Below are 16,641 nucleotides of genomic sequence, written 5' to 3'. Positions count from 1 at the left end.
GCCAGTGTTGCGTCTGTTAGAAGTACTATGTTGAATGTGGTATAGCTCTATCATAGCTCTGTGGTATAGATCACAACACATGTAACAGAGACACATGGCCAGTATAAGAAGTCTTTATTGTCTGAAACTACATAGTAATACATAATGAGATACAAGCTAAATGTTACAGGGCATTCACAAGACAAGGTCAACATACAAAACTAGTACTTCTTTTCCATTTTGGCCTTCTTTACAGGCACAGCCCAAGGTCTTCTCCCAAACAAGCAACAATAACTTGTACAGAACTTTGTAAATCTACACCATACACTATGATACAAACTATTCCTATTGTGATACTTTCAAGAAAGCAGAATGGCCAGGATATGAAAATAACAAAAGGGAAATATGTCAGTATCTCTTGTTCAGTGGTATGGCATATGCTGATACCAGTACTGCATTAATTTGAGGGTTTTTGACTCTCTCACCCTCACTAAAAGTGAGCTAAAATCTGTTTCCTGAACAAAGGTCACATTCTTACATGTAGTTTGCACAACATAAAAAGTGCTAACTTCAGTTTCATAGGAGGAAGTGCATACCACTCAACAAGAGACACAATCACTATGGTAGACTTTATAAATCGCTGACACCACAAAATAGCTCTAGTTGTCTGAGCAGTACGGAAACGAAAGGACATCTAACAATACATTCAATCTCTACAAAGTGGGAGTCTCCTTATGATGAATGTAAAACAGAGCCATACAGTGGGAATATACTATTTACAAGTGTGAACACTAGTACATATGTACTTGAACATTAGTACTAGAACATACCTTGAGACAATCAAAGGGGAAGGTCCCCATGCAAAGATGTACCAGGCAGAATCATCTTTTCAGTTTCTGTATATCAACTACGTTCTGATCTTTTTGTTCTGGTTGAGGAGAGGATGTACACCTTACAATCTGACAGGTAAGGAGTGCATGGTTGCTATTTTTTGGCTGTTGGTACTACCATCTTTTATACACAGTAATGCTTTAACAATGTCACTGTTTGGGGGTATGTAGGTATGTTTGTTAATATGTTCTCATGGATGAGGCCTAACGAAAATTCCTCAACTTTACCAGACAAAATGAAAGCTCCATCTCCTGGGCTGTCCCCTACAACTTTTCTTAAATACGCCCATCTGTACTAAGTAGAAAAAGTAGCTTCTGTCATACACATACACCCTATCTGTTACGTGCCAGAGCACTCTGCCCAGAAGTAAGCTGGTCAAGTGGTTCTGAACAGTTCTCAAAAGAATATTAATCATGCACCTGTCAATGGGTCGCCTAGGGAGGGGGTGTGAAGCATGGAACAGATTTGACAGAGACTCAAAAATTAGTCACTATTGGACTTAAGACTTGTGCTGTACATTCCCATAAAGGGCTTGAATCAAAAGTAAAGTACAACATGGGACAAGACTGGATTCTCAATGCCATCACTTGTGACCCCCCTCCCCAGGTTTAACATTGACAAATGTGTTTCCTCTTCATTAGAGTCACGTGGTTACTTGTTAGTGCTCCATCTTCTCTTCCTGAGGCTGGGTGGAGGCGGGAGGGTCCAGGGGAGCCACCAGGGGAGATCCAGTAGAAGTCCCCAGGGCGGGTCTGACTGTGCTGGAGCCATTCACTGGACCTAATGCAGTTAAAAAGGAGCAAAACTAATGAATTTCCCCTCAGGCCAGGACACATACTACACCTACTTACAAATTGCAGTGAAAGGGAGATGTGGCTGAAAGAGATCACTTCAAGAGAAGTTATTCCTTTTTAACATTTTATTTTAATAATACTTATTATAGAAATGACTGGTACATGAAAGCTAAAATTACTAATAATGGCACTTTTCTTATTGTGCATTGCATGCAGTGACTGCAGTCATCAAGTGGACTATATCTATCAATGAATGGATAACAAATTCTAATACTAGTAATCTGTTCCAGATTAGTCTTAAGACAAGCTACAGCTTTACTTGGAGCAATGCTCAACGTCCAACATTCTCTACGATAAGACAGACACCAAAATATGGTGCTTGATTAGTGACTGAGAAGTAGAGTGGTGGTGTAAGCTGCCTTACCTGAGTCCTTGCTGTCCGAGCTGGGTGCCAGGCTGTCAGAAGTGTCCATCTTCACCTCGGGATCCCGACTGGCCTCAGTACCTCCCCTGTGGAATACACATATATAATGTTAACACTGATGGAGATCCAAATAAAACAAACAGTTACAAAAACAGTTACATTTTGATGATTAAAAACAGTACTTAATATATTCTAATGATTCAACACAACAAAGTTTGCACTTGGGGAGCTTTCGGGTCCACTCTAGTCCCTTTTTCAACCGGGTCGATTTCCTCTTCATGTGACTGATGGTATTGATCATCATGTGACAAGACACATCTATATACATATGTACATTCTTGAGACAGTGATGCCCCGTTTTTAGGTGCTGCATTGTCTACTAAATCTTCTTATTCGTTATAGTAATTGGTTAAATACAGTCACATGGAACTGCAGGGCTCAAGGTTTCCCAATAGTGAAACAAGATGAAGAATGGAAAGACTTTATGTTGTTCATCTCATCTGGTGGTATAATCTCAAGCACTGCTACTAACAAATGCTACACCTTTGTGACACCTCAATCTCTTCTGATAGCTGTCATGAAAAGCTATTGCAGCAATTGTAATGAGGGAGAGGATCCTGTTCTACTTACTTGGCATCTTGTGTTCCAGGCGATGCTGCAGTTGCTGCATCCTCTGATTTGATGTCCTTAGACTTAGATGTCTCGTCTTTCCCACCCTCTATTTAAGCACAAACAAAATCTTCACTCACTCATTTCATGAACATGTACATACCAAATACAATTAAGACTAAAATCCACTCTGGTGTAAGGTAACAACCTCATTACAGACTGCTCTCAATTGCAACACAAACCTGTCTTTTTGTCTTCCTCCTTCTTATCTTCCTCCCTCTGCAACCGTTTCCGCTTCTTGTGGCTGTGGTGGTCACGTCTTCCGCCTTCACCCTCATCCTCGCTGTCAGAGAACTCCTCATCGCAGGTGATGCGCTTGTCCTGGGCACGAACTGGAGATATACACAATACATGGTCACATCTTCTGTCCAGCATTCGCGTTTGCAAGTTGCCTCAAAGATTTGCAGGTTTTATGTGACATGAAATCTGCACAACATTGTCACATGTAACGGATGACACTTGTGGCTGATTTTTTTCATGTATTTACTTCTTTATTGATATTTGGGGTGGTCCCTTCAGTTACCAAGGGATTTCAAGTGAGATACCAAACAAGCAACAAGAAACAAATTGAGGTATTGTCTGCAGGGCTCGAAATACCACCTGCATATGCACTATAGTGCAGGTGAAATTGGAGCTGTGCAGGTATTTCTGGTGTCTACCTGCACCTAACCTGCACTGGTCCATGTACTGGGTTTTATACATACATGTCATATGATTTAGGTGTATGTGGATTGTTATTAGCTGCATTGAATGTTACTACCTATAAAGTATAAGAGAAAAAATAGGAATTGTTCCTGAACAATTTTAGTATGATCCATACTTCCTTAATTCAGAGTGGTGCAGGTAAAATTTGTCTGGTGCAGGTAATTTTCAATGTTACCTGCACCAGTGCAGGTATGCAGAAAAAAGTATTTCGAGCCCTGGTCTGGATTTGGGATACAGTGACTCACTTGATACACGCTTGTCTGGGTCCTCTTCTTCATTGTCTTCACTCTCCTGGTCTATGGCATCCTCTGGAATAGCTGTGAAAATATAATGGAAATATGTGGAAAAACTGCTTTCTGTTTTGGTTTCATTCAAACCTTCAAAAGAAATACACGGTGGGTGTCACATTCAAGCAATACAATTAAATTTGCAGCATCAATGAATACATTCTTCAACACTCATAAATGTTTGCTTCAGGAAGTCTGAGTTCTTACCTTGCATTTGAACACCAGGTGCATGAGGTAACATTCTCAAGTTCTCGAACAGTCGCTGTCTGGAGGAAAGAAGAAAACAGATACAGAAACATTCATAGATCTGTCGGATTTATTTTCTCATTTGACACGTGTTGATTTTTCAGCAATGGATGGATAATGTCATGAAAAATACTGTCCTTCCCCTCTGACAAAAAGCCTTCCTATTGCCCCACTGGTGTGAGTGGACTGCCAGTTTGTACATTGATGTGATTGCACACCAACTTACTTGATCTTCTCCAGGTACTCTGGTGTATTCTGGTTGGTCATGTTTGATGGACTGATGTGCAGCTTGAAGTCTGGGCCGTAATATTCAAAATAGTCGTTGTAGGGCAGCTCTGTGGAGAAGAGACAAAAGCATTATTCAACACGTGGGTCAAGACATCACAAGATGGCATACACATGGGACAAAGCAAAACTCATATTCGTACTTTTAAGTTTTTATACTGCCAGTCTTGTATAGGACTGTTTAGTCATAAAAATCAAAGCTGTAGGGCTGATATCAATTAAAGTTTAACAATGGTCAATAATGACCGTAGGATGCCATATATACTACATATGACACAATGACACATGACAACGAGTACTCATTCACCATTAGCAACGTCACACCCCAGAGCGATGGATGTCTCGAAGGTCCAGCAGCGCGCCACGTTACGGATGGTGTAGCCGCCTCCTCCCAGCATCAGGATAGGAATGTTGAACTTTTTCATGAACTCCACGCATTTCCCGTGACCTGAGGACAGATGGATATGATGAGGATTATCATGTTGGTTCAGATTTTGACATCCAAGATCAGTGTTCTAGCCAGCCTGAAATTTTGAACTCTAGACCCTCTGAAATGCTATTTCCTTGATTTTGAGGGGCAAATTTTGCTGGTAGACTCTGCTTGGTTCTATTAATACCTTTACATGCTAATTTTTGTCTGTCACAGAGGATGGAATGGACAAAATTTTTCCCTGCCCCTACCCTACGAGATCAGTAAATAAATAAATAATAACATGAGCAAATAAGGAGATTCTTGAGCTCTTTTTTTCACAACATGGCAATCATGGTTGTCTCACATTTGCACCAGTACCACAGAGTAGCCAGGCTCCAGGTCCTACCTTTGAGCGAGAGGTTGAAGCAGCCCAGCCTGTCCCCTGACAGAGAGTCTGCCCCACACTGCAGTACTATGGCACTGGGCTGGTACATCTCCATCACCTTGGACATGACCTGGAACAAGGAGAAGTCTTCCTTAGTACTTCAACCACTGTTTAACTATGGTTTCTGGTACCCGTGTGGATGTGTTGAGAGGAGAAAAGTGTGAGGTGAGTTTGACACTTGTGGTAGACAGCACATATAATGTGGAATGGTTGTCAGACTTGAAGAATATATCAGAGCCAGAGAACTGACTCATGGTATAGTAATACAGTTGGTGAGCATGAATATCTCCATGTTCTTTCCTGATTCTTTCATGGGTTTTACCAAAAGTTCCTACTTTGCCTTAGGTATCATGGCAATCACCAAAGATTGCAGAAACTCCTCAGTATTCTCCAAATTTGGTCATCTGGCTTAAGTCCTAAGTTTATTTATCAGCAAAAATACACTCATCTGAAATTTGTCCTCCAAATACTGTGGAGACTTTCATGCTCACAAACTTCATTTTCAGAGTGGAAAAAAAATGACTTGTCCTTGGTTAGTTACCATATCTACTAGTTAGTACACACAAAATTGAAAAAAAATCAAATATCACTCTTCCTTACCATTTTGTCAAAAAGGTTAGGAAACAGACATACATCAACAACATTAATAAGGGTTCTTGCCAGCTCATGTCAAAATAAAATTCAGATAACATTGTCAGGCAAAAATAGACCTATCCAACTACGTCAAAATGTTGAGTTACACAATAAATACATAAAAATAATAATATCTAACGGACATCCATCCACTCTCTGATTGGTCGCATTGATAGCTATCATTCTCTCATTTGTTGAACTGCAAATTATGATGAATAGTCATGATTGGTTTATTTCTGCAGATAATCAAAACTCCCCTTTATTTTTGACATTGGGAAACTGGAATGTGTGGGAAAATTAAAAGCTGGCAAAAGTCCTGACAGTTAGTCACTGAACTTTGGATGTAGTTGACAGTTACACAGTTAAGACTTTCTCAGCATCTGAAAATCTTTCCATAACATGCCACTTACATAAGAATTATCAAGGCAGTTTGTATATAAAGAAGGGCACACTATTTGGAAGGAACTGACAAAGCTGAAGTTACACAGAGGGGATAGGGTCTTTTGTTCAAAAGTATTTTCCTTAAGGTACTTTGCATGCAGGACAATTGTAATGAGACACTAAACATTGGACCTGGTGACACTATATATACATATGTTGCCCTACTAGAGATAGCTACAGGTAAAGTTAGGAAAAACATACATGTCCTAAAGACACACAACAGTTCACCTATTTCTAACATATGGAGAAGAGAACACAGTGTCCAGCAGATTGACAATTGTAAATGTATCGGTGACACACTTGTACAACTGTTCTGTGTGGAAATGCTGTTTCACCAACATCACGGCAAGATGCGGTGGATCTGCAGCCATCCTGGCCTGGGTACACATTACTCCACTTCCCCAACACTAACAATCATCACCCCAACTGCGTGATTGAAAAAGGTGCGGAGGATTAATAAGACGTGATTGTCGCGGTGGTTGCAAAACTTACTGGCTCGAATATGTGTTCATACGCTTCGTCGTCAATCCCGTCTCGTAGCGGAAAGTTGACGGCGTAGTATTTCCCCTTTCCTGCACCAATGTCCTGGTAGAAAAACACAGCAAAGTTATGGTATGACAAGGCCACTGCAAAAACAGTAAGCAACCAGCACTTACTGGTTCAAAGATTGTTTCGTATGCCTGGTCATCGATGCCTTCCCGGAGGGGGAAGTTGACAGCATAGTACTTGCCCTTTCCAGCACCAATGTCCTGTAAAGAGAGAAAACAACCCCCATCTTGTAGAAAATGAGCGGCGCCTATGTGGCCTACATACATGATGAAATTTATTTATGAAATGCCAACAAGATGGCAATTTTTCTTCCTCAAGGACAACTGTGCTCATGTATTGCCATATATTGAATTTTGAAAACTAATGAAAATTGAGGATTTCTTTCAGACAGCATGCTATGTTGTTTAGCATGCATTACATTGAGCATGTTCTTGTGCAGTATGCTGCATGTTCAAATACATAGTAATTGAAATCCATAAGTTTTAAGCACCAGATTGCTCAAATTTAATTTGCTAAAGATTTCTTGACTAAGTTACATTCAGATTTTTTAAACTATGTCTGATCCAACTTCTGTTTATTTCACAGTGTACTAACATTAACACAAAGAACAATGGCTACTGTCTCAGTGTCTGACAGATAGACACATCTGTTACATAAAAAATGTGCTCTCATTGTTGAAAAAAAAGGACTTACCTGTCCAGAGAACATTTCTTTCATGATAAACTTTCAGCAGCAGCAGAACACAGTGGACTACTACTAAACTTTCAAGACAAATAGGCCTGTATGATGGCTTCATCATTTGAGACAATTTATGACAAAGGTAACTTCTATCTTAGATGTACTAGAAAAAGCCAAACAGCAAAAACAGATGAAGACATAGTGCTGTACCCTGAGGTCACCAGTTCCTGGGAAGTACTCCCCGTACTTGTGGAAGGACACAGTCATGACGCGGTCTGTCGTGTAGAAAGCCTCCTCCACACCGTCCCCGTGATGGATGTCAATATCCACATACAACACACGCTGGTGGTACCTGGGGTCACATCACACTCAATGTCAGTCAGACACATTTTTTTTTCATCCAAAGTTCAATATAGTATGGATTTTGCCCAGTACCAAAAATCTGCAAGCACATCTTTTAGCAGAGAGCTTTTGCTCTTCAAGACCAAGTAGATAAAGTCCTGTATCTATGCGAGGTATCCTGAGCTGACGTTGCATTATCACTTCTGTAAATTGTAATGGCTTGTAAGACATTTTATCAAATAATTAAATGAATACACTCCAAGTTACAATGTTAACGTGAAGCAAGAAGACAGCTGCTTTGTTTTCTTATAATTCTAAATTTCAAAATAACTTTCTATGTGAAGTGCTGAATATTCAAAGTTGGTGTCCTTACTTGAGCAGTTCAAGGATGGCGAGAACAATGTCGTTGACATAGCAGAATCCAGAGGCCTCGGACTTCTTGGCGTGGTGAAGACCGCCAGCCCAGTTGACTGCTATATCAGCCTGCTGCTTGTTCAACTTCACTGCACCAGCTGTCAATAGAGAAATGCAATCATGGCATGTGTTACAATCCATGATATTTAAAAACTTTATACTAGGAGTTTTGGTCAGTACTCGGAAATCTTTTGTCTACATATTTTCAAACACTTATTTTGCATAGATGGTTCTGGTAACTGGTAAGTTATTTCAGTGTTTTGTTTCTCCAAAGGCAGTGTAACTGCAGATAAGGAATAAATGAGAAACATGCTGATGTACTTACCAACAGATCCTCCTGTTGACAGTTGGCAGAACTCATATAGCCCATCAAACACCGGGCAGTCCTCTCCTACATTGACTGTAGAATGGAGAGTAAAAATACACCTCAGTACCTCCAAAAACAGCATTTCATCAGAAAAACACACATAAGCCCCAGCGTGCAAAATACCACTTGCACATTGCAACCACTTGTTGCTTGGTGCAAGTTACTTCTAAACTGAGGTTGCACAGTGCACAACCTAGATTTTGAGCCTCAGAACTTCATTTTGTTGTCAATTTTACTTGGAAGAAAAAATGGATCCACGCAGCGTCATTTCATATCAGCCAAACATGTCAGTAATTGACGATTCCTCAGCAGATTGACATTATCGGAAGAACAGAACAATAAATTGTCTATGAAAACACAGAAATAAATTTATGTTTTACTTTTACATGTATTTTTAAGATATACAATATGGACAATGGCATAGTATAATAATGTCATAAACGTTATAAATTGTTAATAATTCATAGGTCAATTTTGTAAGTTTCCAATATAGTTAATAGATACTATTATTCTTAAGTTCCTTAATTTCTAGTTTGAAACAAACATGCTTATAAGATAGCAAAATGTTATGTATGCTCACAGTTGCACACTGTGCAACCTGGTTCAGAAAAGTATTTTGTACACTGAGCTCTAAAACCACTGAAGCAAGTTCGCCATGCAGCTTGTTTTCAATTCTACACATGATATGTACACATCTATCTAGTGGGAGGTTGGAAATGCTCACATCTCTGCATCTGTTTGCTGTACTCAGACATGTTGTCTGGCCGGATGGAACGGAGGAACTTGATGTAGTCATCGCTGTGGTACTTAGTCATCTCTTCAAACGAAGCCTTGTGTGGCCGCTGGGAACAAGTTGCACAAAAAATTGCTCATAAAAAAGTCACTTCAGCAGGGCTCGAAATTTATTTTTGGGATTAGGTGCACTGGTGCACCCAGCTTTAAAAATTGGGTGCATCAAAATATTTTTGGGTGCACCACTTAAATTTAAGTAGAATGTAAAAACCTACTAACAAAACTTACAAGCTATCAAATTCTTAAACAAATAACATGACAGATATTTTTATTATCTTTCTAACACTTAGATGTCAAGAATATGATGTATACTAGTATACTTGATCTCTTTCCATACATAAACCTAAGAAAATATTGAAAAAAAATGGGTGCACAGTTCCAATTTTGGGTGCACCTGGGTGCACATGCACCCAGTATTTCGAGCCCTGCTTCAGCAAATAAATGACAATCAAAAGATAGAGTCTGGACATTATGCCTTGCATTCTCTCTTCATAAACAACTTTCAGTACGCCATTAAAAAACGATGATACGAGACATTCTTCGAATGCAGAAAGTAGTGCACTTACATAGATTTCCATCTTTCGATACAGTCCATAGTTGAGTAACAGGTTGTGGGTCATGCGGATTCGATGTGGCTTCATGGGGTGACCCTGGCCATAGTAGTAGTTGCCAATGTCACCTGATAGTGTGAAAGGAATGGAAAACAACTTTGAGCTAACAAGCTGCAATACAGCATTTCTGAATGCAATGCAACAGAACAGAACAGAGGGCTAGACTTCCGTGGTAACGAGTTCTAGAAATTAGTTTTAATTTTTGGAAACTGGGTAAATTATAAGGTTCCAGAGCTGAGGGGGAATGCACATGTAAGTGATGTATATTTGGGATGTTACAGTAACATGCATTGGCATAATACCGACAGTAATCATTATTGTTAAATGATTATTAATATGTCAAAAATTATTGACTTGTACGCTTATATGCTGCAACGTTTTACGGTACAAATCATGTCTGTTGAGGCCAAGTACCTACCATCATAACATACTAGTAAGCTATCTGACACCTCTCCCAACACCTTTAGTTTACCCAAACCTGAACTAGTACAAACGACGTTTACGTTGCTGTGCACCAGAAGAGAAACGAAGTATTTTGAGCGGGAGAATCTACAACAATTCGTCTGGTGTGATCTGCAGACGCCTAAAGCATCTACCGAATAGTTCAGCTGGACCAGGTGAACAGTTTGACCAACACTAAACAGTAAATGTTGGGTAAACTTGTTCAACCCAAAGCAAGGCGAACACGAATTTTAGTCCTTTGTTGTTCCGTCTGGCAAGCGCGCCACCCGGCGGTCCAGTGTTTCAAGTTCTATATGCAGGTCCGGAAAAACTGCCCCGAAAAAACTATCTAGCACAGCCAGTTCACCGTAACTCTGCTCAAAGTGGTCTCTAGAATGTAAGCATTAATCCATGTGTAAGATTCTATCGGGAATGCACTACTTACCATCGTAGTAGTAGCAGATTTTCCGCTTTCCAGCCGGTTGTGTGTACGCCATGCTGCCGCCTCAACTAACAATCAAATTGGAGTGTACCAAGTAATGGGGGGTACGGAAGGATGCATTGTAAGATCAGTTTTGTATTGAAGAACAGTATATGACACGATTGTTTTTATTGGAAAGTCAAATCAAGCAAATTGTTATATATTATTTTTAAACGTATATATTTTTGTTCCATGTCAGTTTATCTACTATAGCATTTGCATATTCAATATTTTATTACTACCCCAAAAAAGTGTGATGGTTCGACAAGCTTCCTGTTACACTGTGGAGGGAAAAAACAGCCTCCACTGCTAGTTTCTACATTCAGCACGTAAGCATAAAGTTCAATGGTGAAAAGACTGATAAATGGTTATCTTTGAATTAAAAAAAATATTTTGTAATTTGGTGTGTCTCTGAAGTGAATGCAGAGAGAGAAGTTTAAGGCCGTTATTGAATCTCAAACTGGGCATTTATAATCACTTTGATTATTCAATGTGTATTTGTTAACAATTTTTACCTTATGTAACTGTATATTGTGCCCTACATGATCAAATACTAGTAGATAAGCTGAGCTGCCTTCCAACTGATTGCAAGGCCAATTTTTTTATGAGAACTAGGAAACTGCTCAGATGACAGCAATGCCCATCATAGAATTGAACGACATATAAACATCTCCTTGATTGGAGTTGACTGTAACCAATGATATCTTTAGAGATACTTTAGGCTTGTGCAACAGCTCAGAGAAAGAAGCTATTTAGCCCTTCCTCCATCAGAAGATGGGTGGTTGAATGATCTACAACATCCTTAGCCCTGATTGGTCAAGGTTTGGCAGTGTCTTCAGTTTCCAAAAACTGCAGTGTAATACCTAATTTGTTCAACAGGGAAACGTTCAAACAAGCGTTCTCGTTCATCGTGGTGATATTTGGGTTTTGATTAAAATATATTGGAACAAGGAGCTTTTATCATATAAAAGCTCCTTGATTGGAAGGTTCAAAATATAAAAGGAGCTCCTTGGAATACACAGCACAAAGAAAACTGTGGCTCCCCTAAACTATCCCATCAGGCTGTGTTTCAAGCAGGTTATACCATATATAGAATAGGTAACGGTTTTCTAAAAATTTGATACGAAATGTACCGTAAAAATTATCACATAGAAGTTGAAATATAAATATACTTGTCATTATAATATATATTATATTAATATGCGATAAGATATTACAATCAATTGAGCATTTATAAACTAAGAAAGTCAAAATAACTCTCCCTTTCCTCCCTGTAGTTGGGCTTGCCTAATATACTTCCTGTTAGTAAAAATCACTTCCGGTATATTTTCACTTTCACCACTTTACGTTACTTGCTCAAACTTATACGCCAGCTAATAAACTTCGTGTCACCTGCACAAGAAATTGACATCACACATTCACTTTCTAAAGCTTATTTAAATTTATATGTAGCTTTCATGTGTCAAGTGATGTATGCAAGGAGGTTATATCACCTCCTTGATGTATGCCTGATGTATGCAAACAATGGGTGCAGTTCAAGATTTTGCGCCGCTAGGTGCGCTCCCTGACTTCCGCTCTGTTGTGACAGGAAATATGGCAGTCGCCTATTGTAAGGAAGTATCGTGAACCAGTATTCAACATCAAGCAACGTTCTCGTCCAAGGACTGAAACTTCCTTCTCCCGACCCTGCTCCGGAGAGGACAATGTTCTGCACGTAGAGTAAGGTAAAACGTTACAACGTTTCTTGTGACTGGACTGTAGCGTAACAGCGTTTATACCGGTGGTGTTGAAAGGGGTTGCGTTTTGGGGAAGACTTCCGGCCAGTTGTCAGACTTCAAACTGGGCCACTGTTGTTGCCGGATTTAAACGATCTAGCCTGTACTGTGACTGCCGTTTTTATATCAACACTGTAGCAGCTCGTGTACCACCGTTATCTGCTGTAGATCTCAAATAATAGTCAGTATTGTCGTAAGAGTCCCTACATAATTTGTTTCAAGTCTCAGTGAATGAGTCACAAAGGGACAGACCCAGCCCAACACATGCATGTCAACCAGTCATGTCCAGATATCTGTATGCATGAAGACTACACCACAGGAGTGAGAGAGTACTTGGAAGTAAATATTCTTGTTCCAGCACCCTATTTTGGTTGTTTTGTAAAAGGGTGCTCTATCAGTTATGGAAATCATTCCAATTTTTGCCCTGCCCAGACCAGGACACATAAACATGCCCCACAGGACCCCCTAAGTGCACATGGGTAGCCTGGCTTTATCTTGTTGAATGGGCCTGGAACAAAACAGTTGAAGTCATGTCTGTCAGGTCACAAGATGGAAGAGCCTTGCTTTACGGAGAGAACCCAGAGGGTTGTCTTTGACGGTGGAACATCTAAAGCTGTCAAGGTCACCTCTGGAGTTCCGCAGGGTACTGTGTTAGGCCCTCTGCTATTCCTGCTCTACAGTAATGACCTACCCGATTCCGTAGACTCACATGTTCGACTGTTTGCTGACGATTGCTTGATTTATCGAACTATCAGCAAGCCTTCTGATGCACAAGGGCTGCAGTCTGACCTCGATGCGCTAACAGAATGGCAAAATCGTTGGCTCATGTCGTTCAACCCCTCTAAATGTCACATCCTCCATATCACCCGTAAAAAGCACCCCATCATAACTCAGTACTCCCTCTGTGGAGAAGCCCTTACCGGTGTTAAGTCCCACCCCTATCTTGGAGTACAACTGTCCGACGATTTGCGGTGGGACACCCATATCAACCACGCCACTAGCAAAGCTGGTAAGGTCCTAGGAGTCATTCGGCGCAACTTGACCCATTGTCCATCTAGGGTCAAGGCCACTTGTTACAAAGCGCTGGTACGGCCTCACTTGGAATATAGTGCCATCGTCTGGGACCCGTACACCAACAAAGGGATACAGGCGGTGGAGGCCGTCCAGCGCAGGGCAGCCCGAGTGACCCTAAATGACTACCGGCAGACTAGCAGCGTGACACAAATGCTTTCAGACCTGCAGTGGCGCCCTCTCTCCGAAAGGAGGAGGAACGCCCGCCTCACCTTTTTCTATAAAGTAGTCAACAATAATATTAACATAGACGCCAGCAATATTCTGAAGCCTGCCCAAGGGCGCACCCGGGGTAGTCACGACTTCAAATATCAACACATATTTGCACGCACCGATATCTACAAACATTCTTTTTTCCCACGCACAATTCCCGAGTGGAATGCCCTGCCTGGCACGGTTGTAAGTGCTCCCAACGTTGAGCACTTCCGTGCCAGGCAGGCGGCCTGCCCGCCCTAACCCGGGAGCCTCAGCTCCCCCCCCTACTTTTGCCCCTCGCGGGGTCATTTGGGGGTATCCTATGCAGATGCAGATGCAGATGCAGATGCTTTCCCTTGATGAATTCAGCTGTGCACAAGTGGGGCTGATGTCTTCTTCGTTACCCTCTATCCATCCAATTCCAACAGTTCGAGGCATCCCTGTGTGTATGTGTGTGTGTGTGGGTGTTGGGTAGTGTGTGGTCCTCGACTGTCGGGGATTGTAGTACAAAAAAAAGAAAATTTTCTTTTTGCTGGAATTAACTGGAATTTACACATGTGGCTTCTTAGATTTGTAAAATGTGGTAAGACAGGTATCTCTCCTTCTGTCAGCAAGGGGAGGCCATTGTAGGTTTCCCAGCATTTCTTTTATGCTACTGGCCCTATGATAGTCATTGGCAGCCATCCATGCAGCCCTGCCTTGCAGTCTTTCCAGTGCCTGGGCCCCAATGACAGTGATGTTAAAGTACAGTTATACTTATAGTATTTACAAAGTTGCATGATACAAAATGAATCAAGCAGTTTGTTGACTTCCTTAAAGATTCAGACATTTAAGATATCATCCACCATCTGTCATCAGATCAGACATTGTCTGAGAAATGTTAATGGATGAAAGATAGTGGAAACATCTGACTCTAATAGAGTCTAAAGAGAATTCATCCAGCTTCTTGATTCATTTTGTATCATGTAAAATTCTACTAGTCTGTGTAACACAAACTATCACCGTCTAGGGCTGTAACTGGCGCCCGATGAGGCCGGCGGATGGTGGGTGGGCTGCTATATGCAAGATTTAATCAGGCTAATGTTCTACCTGGATGTCTAACGTTCATTGACATATTTATACTGTGATAAGTTGATGTACCATTCATCTTTCTCAGTACAGGAGACCAGAACTTTATAGAATGGGAAATCCCCATTATAACTTGTAACTGGCACTTGATATTTTTCATCATAAAATTAATGTGCATGTCTACTTTTATACAGTAGTTAAGAGACAGGTGCAGGAAGATGGGACAGAGCAGAAAATTAGAAAGGAAACTGATTAGCAGGGATGTGCTTATCTATCAAGCCTTCATGGAATGTCTGGTGATTTGTCTTGTCAGGTTATGTACTGTCAAGAGGATAAGAAATACAACTTGTGTGGTTATGTCATTTCCTCTTGTAATCCCCACCCTTACTTGTATATCAACTTACATGAGTCCAAATCAGCATGACACATATTGCATAGCATAAATTATACTTCCTATCTAAACTGTGCTAGCTGTGCTGCCATTTCAACCATACATAATTAATGTTTTTTCTGACATCAACATTATTCACTGAACCCATAAATGACATAAATTTTAGTTGTAAAATTTATGGGGCAGGTGTGCAAAAAGAATTAAATTGAAAAGTATATGTAGCATTTTGTCCCAGTTTACAACACAAAAGAACATTTAATATATTATGTTGGAAACAGTCTTTTTTTTTTTTTTGCTTTGGCTCCTGCATACCATAGTCCAAGCCTATAGGATGTGACAAAACACAATTTGAAAGCACCTCATCTGACAACACTTCAGTGGTCAACTTTTTAACATCACTTATGTTTCCCTCAGATAACCTTCCCAGAAATATGCAAGGCTATACGGCTAACTGATGTTAATTTTGTGCTTGCATTCCTTATGGATCTGTTTGAGCATAAATTGGAGGTAATTTAATTAGATTAATGTTTGACTTTCTATGGGCGGCATATGGCTAAAACTTGTTGAGCTACTTTCGAGCTACGTGGACAAATGGCCTCAGATGTTATCTGATCTCTACAACCTTGTTAATGCTCAGGTTGTCTGCCTGGGGCCAGCTGGAACAAGCTGCTCCATAGCCACTGCTGGGCTGGGATAGGTGTTTGTTTGTCAATGTGATATGGTACACAAAACCTGTACTTCTCACCTAAAAATTACAGCAATTTGAACAATCGGCATTGCTCATCTCTGTCAAATAAAAGGTCCCCTTTCTATGTTTTCATAAAAATGATGACATCATGTATGAAACCTGAGAGGAAAAATGTCTTAAATGTAAGAAGATGTATGTTTCTGATGTAAAAAGATGAAACTTGAAAGTGAGAGACCAAAGATTGGATTTAGCCTCAAATGTAGGCTAATAATATATGCTCCATTCTCATGAGACCTTCTATCTTTTTAATTAAGGAAGACTCAATTCAGGGCTATTATACTAGTTGATTTGCTAATATAACCTAGCTACCACAATTTCCTGGTACAGCTAATTATACCCATTATGGCTGGGATTGGCTGCTAAAAGCCAATGATTACCTTAATCTATTATACCTTTCCATTTTCCTAGCCTCCTGCATTGTGCCTTTTTCTAGCTGCCAAAGGTTCCGAAACAGTTTTCTTAAATGTTGTGACTTTCATTTCCAACCAGGACATGCAGTAGTTAGCA

General features: G+C 40.4%; 2 protein-coding genes across 3 annotated transcripts in view; one reads left to right on the top strand and one right to left on the bottom strand.

The window, feature by feature from the left end:
- Positions 1-97: 97 nt before the first annotated feature.
- Positions 98-10,964, bottom strand: LOC118403920 (histone deacetylase 1-like). Of its 2 annotated transcripts, none has more exons than XM_035802804.1 (16): positions 10,851-10,964; positions 9,920-10,032; positions 9,286-9,403; positions 8,520-8,594; positions 8,154-8,292; positions 7,649-7,790; positions 6,868-6,960; positions 5,099-5,207; positions 4,588-4,728; positions 4,222-4,330; positions 3,957-4,015; positions 3,708-3,779; positions 2,940-3,089; positions 2,719-2,806; positions 2,089-2,174; positions 98-1,650 (listed from the first exon to the last, which is right to left on the bottom strand). In XM_035802804.1, exons 1-16 carry the CDS (start codon positions 10,900-10,902, stop codon positions 1,529-1,531), a joined length of 1,668 nt encoding a protein of 555 aa, XP_035658697.1. In that variant the 5' UTR covers positions 10,903-10,964; the 3' UTR covers positions 98-1,528. The 2 variants fall into 2 exon arrangements, with proteins under 2 accessions (XP_035658697.1, XP_035658689.1); XM_035802796.1 differs by lacking the exon at positions 6,868-6,960 and adding an exon at positions 6,704-6,796.
- A 1,449-nt stretch (positions 10,965-12,413) lies between these two features.
- The window catches only part of LOC118403854 (tyrosine-protein kinase Fyn-like), a gene marked incomplete in the record, with an annotated part of 13,043 nt that continues 8,815 nt past the window's right edge, over positions 12,414-16,641 (top strand). Inside the window, 2 exon segments of the mRNA XM_035802718.1 lie at positions 12,414-12,610; positions 16,624-16,641.

The sequence above is a fragment of the Branchiostoma floridae genome, chromosome 2 (assembly GCF_000003815.2).
Source record: "Branchiostoma floridae strain S238N-H82 chromosome 2, Bfl_VNyyK, whole genome shotgun sequence".
NCBI classification, from domain to species: Eukaryota; Metazoa; Chordata; class Leptocardii; order Amphioxiformes; family Branchiostomatidae; genus Branchiostoma; species Branchiostoma floridae.
Note: the sequence above shows the minus strand (reverse complement) of the source record. Positions and strands in the feature narration are given on the sequence as shown.

What these genes read in the sequence shown, in the direction of transcription:
- LOC118403920 (XM_035802804.1), bottom strand. Translation starts at nt 10,902, where the DNA reads ATGGCGTACACACAACCGGCTGGAAAGCGGAAAATCTGCTACTACTAC. An exon ending in CAGGAACTGGTGACCTCAGG is followed by an intron (nt 6,961 to 7,648) that starts GTACAGCACTAT and finishes CTCTCTTTACAG; the next exon opens with GACATTGGTGCTGGAAAGGG. An exon ending in GGGGTGTGACGTTGCTAATG is followed by an intron (nt 4,331 to 4,587) that starts GTGAATGAGTAC and finishes TCTTCTCCACAG; the next exon opens with AGCTGCCCTACAACGACTAT.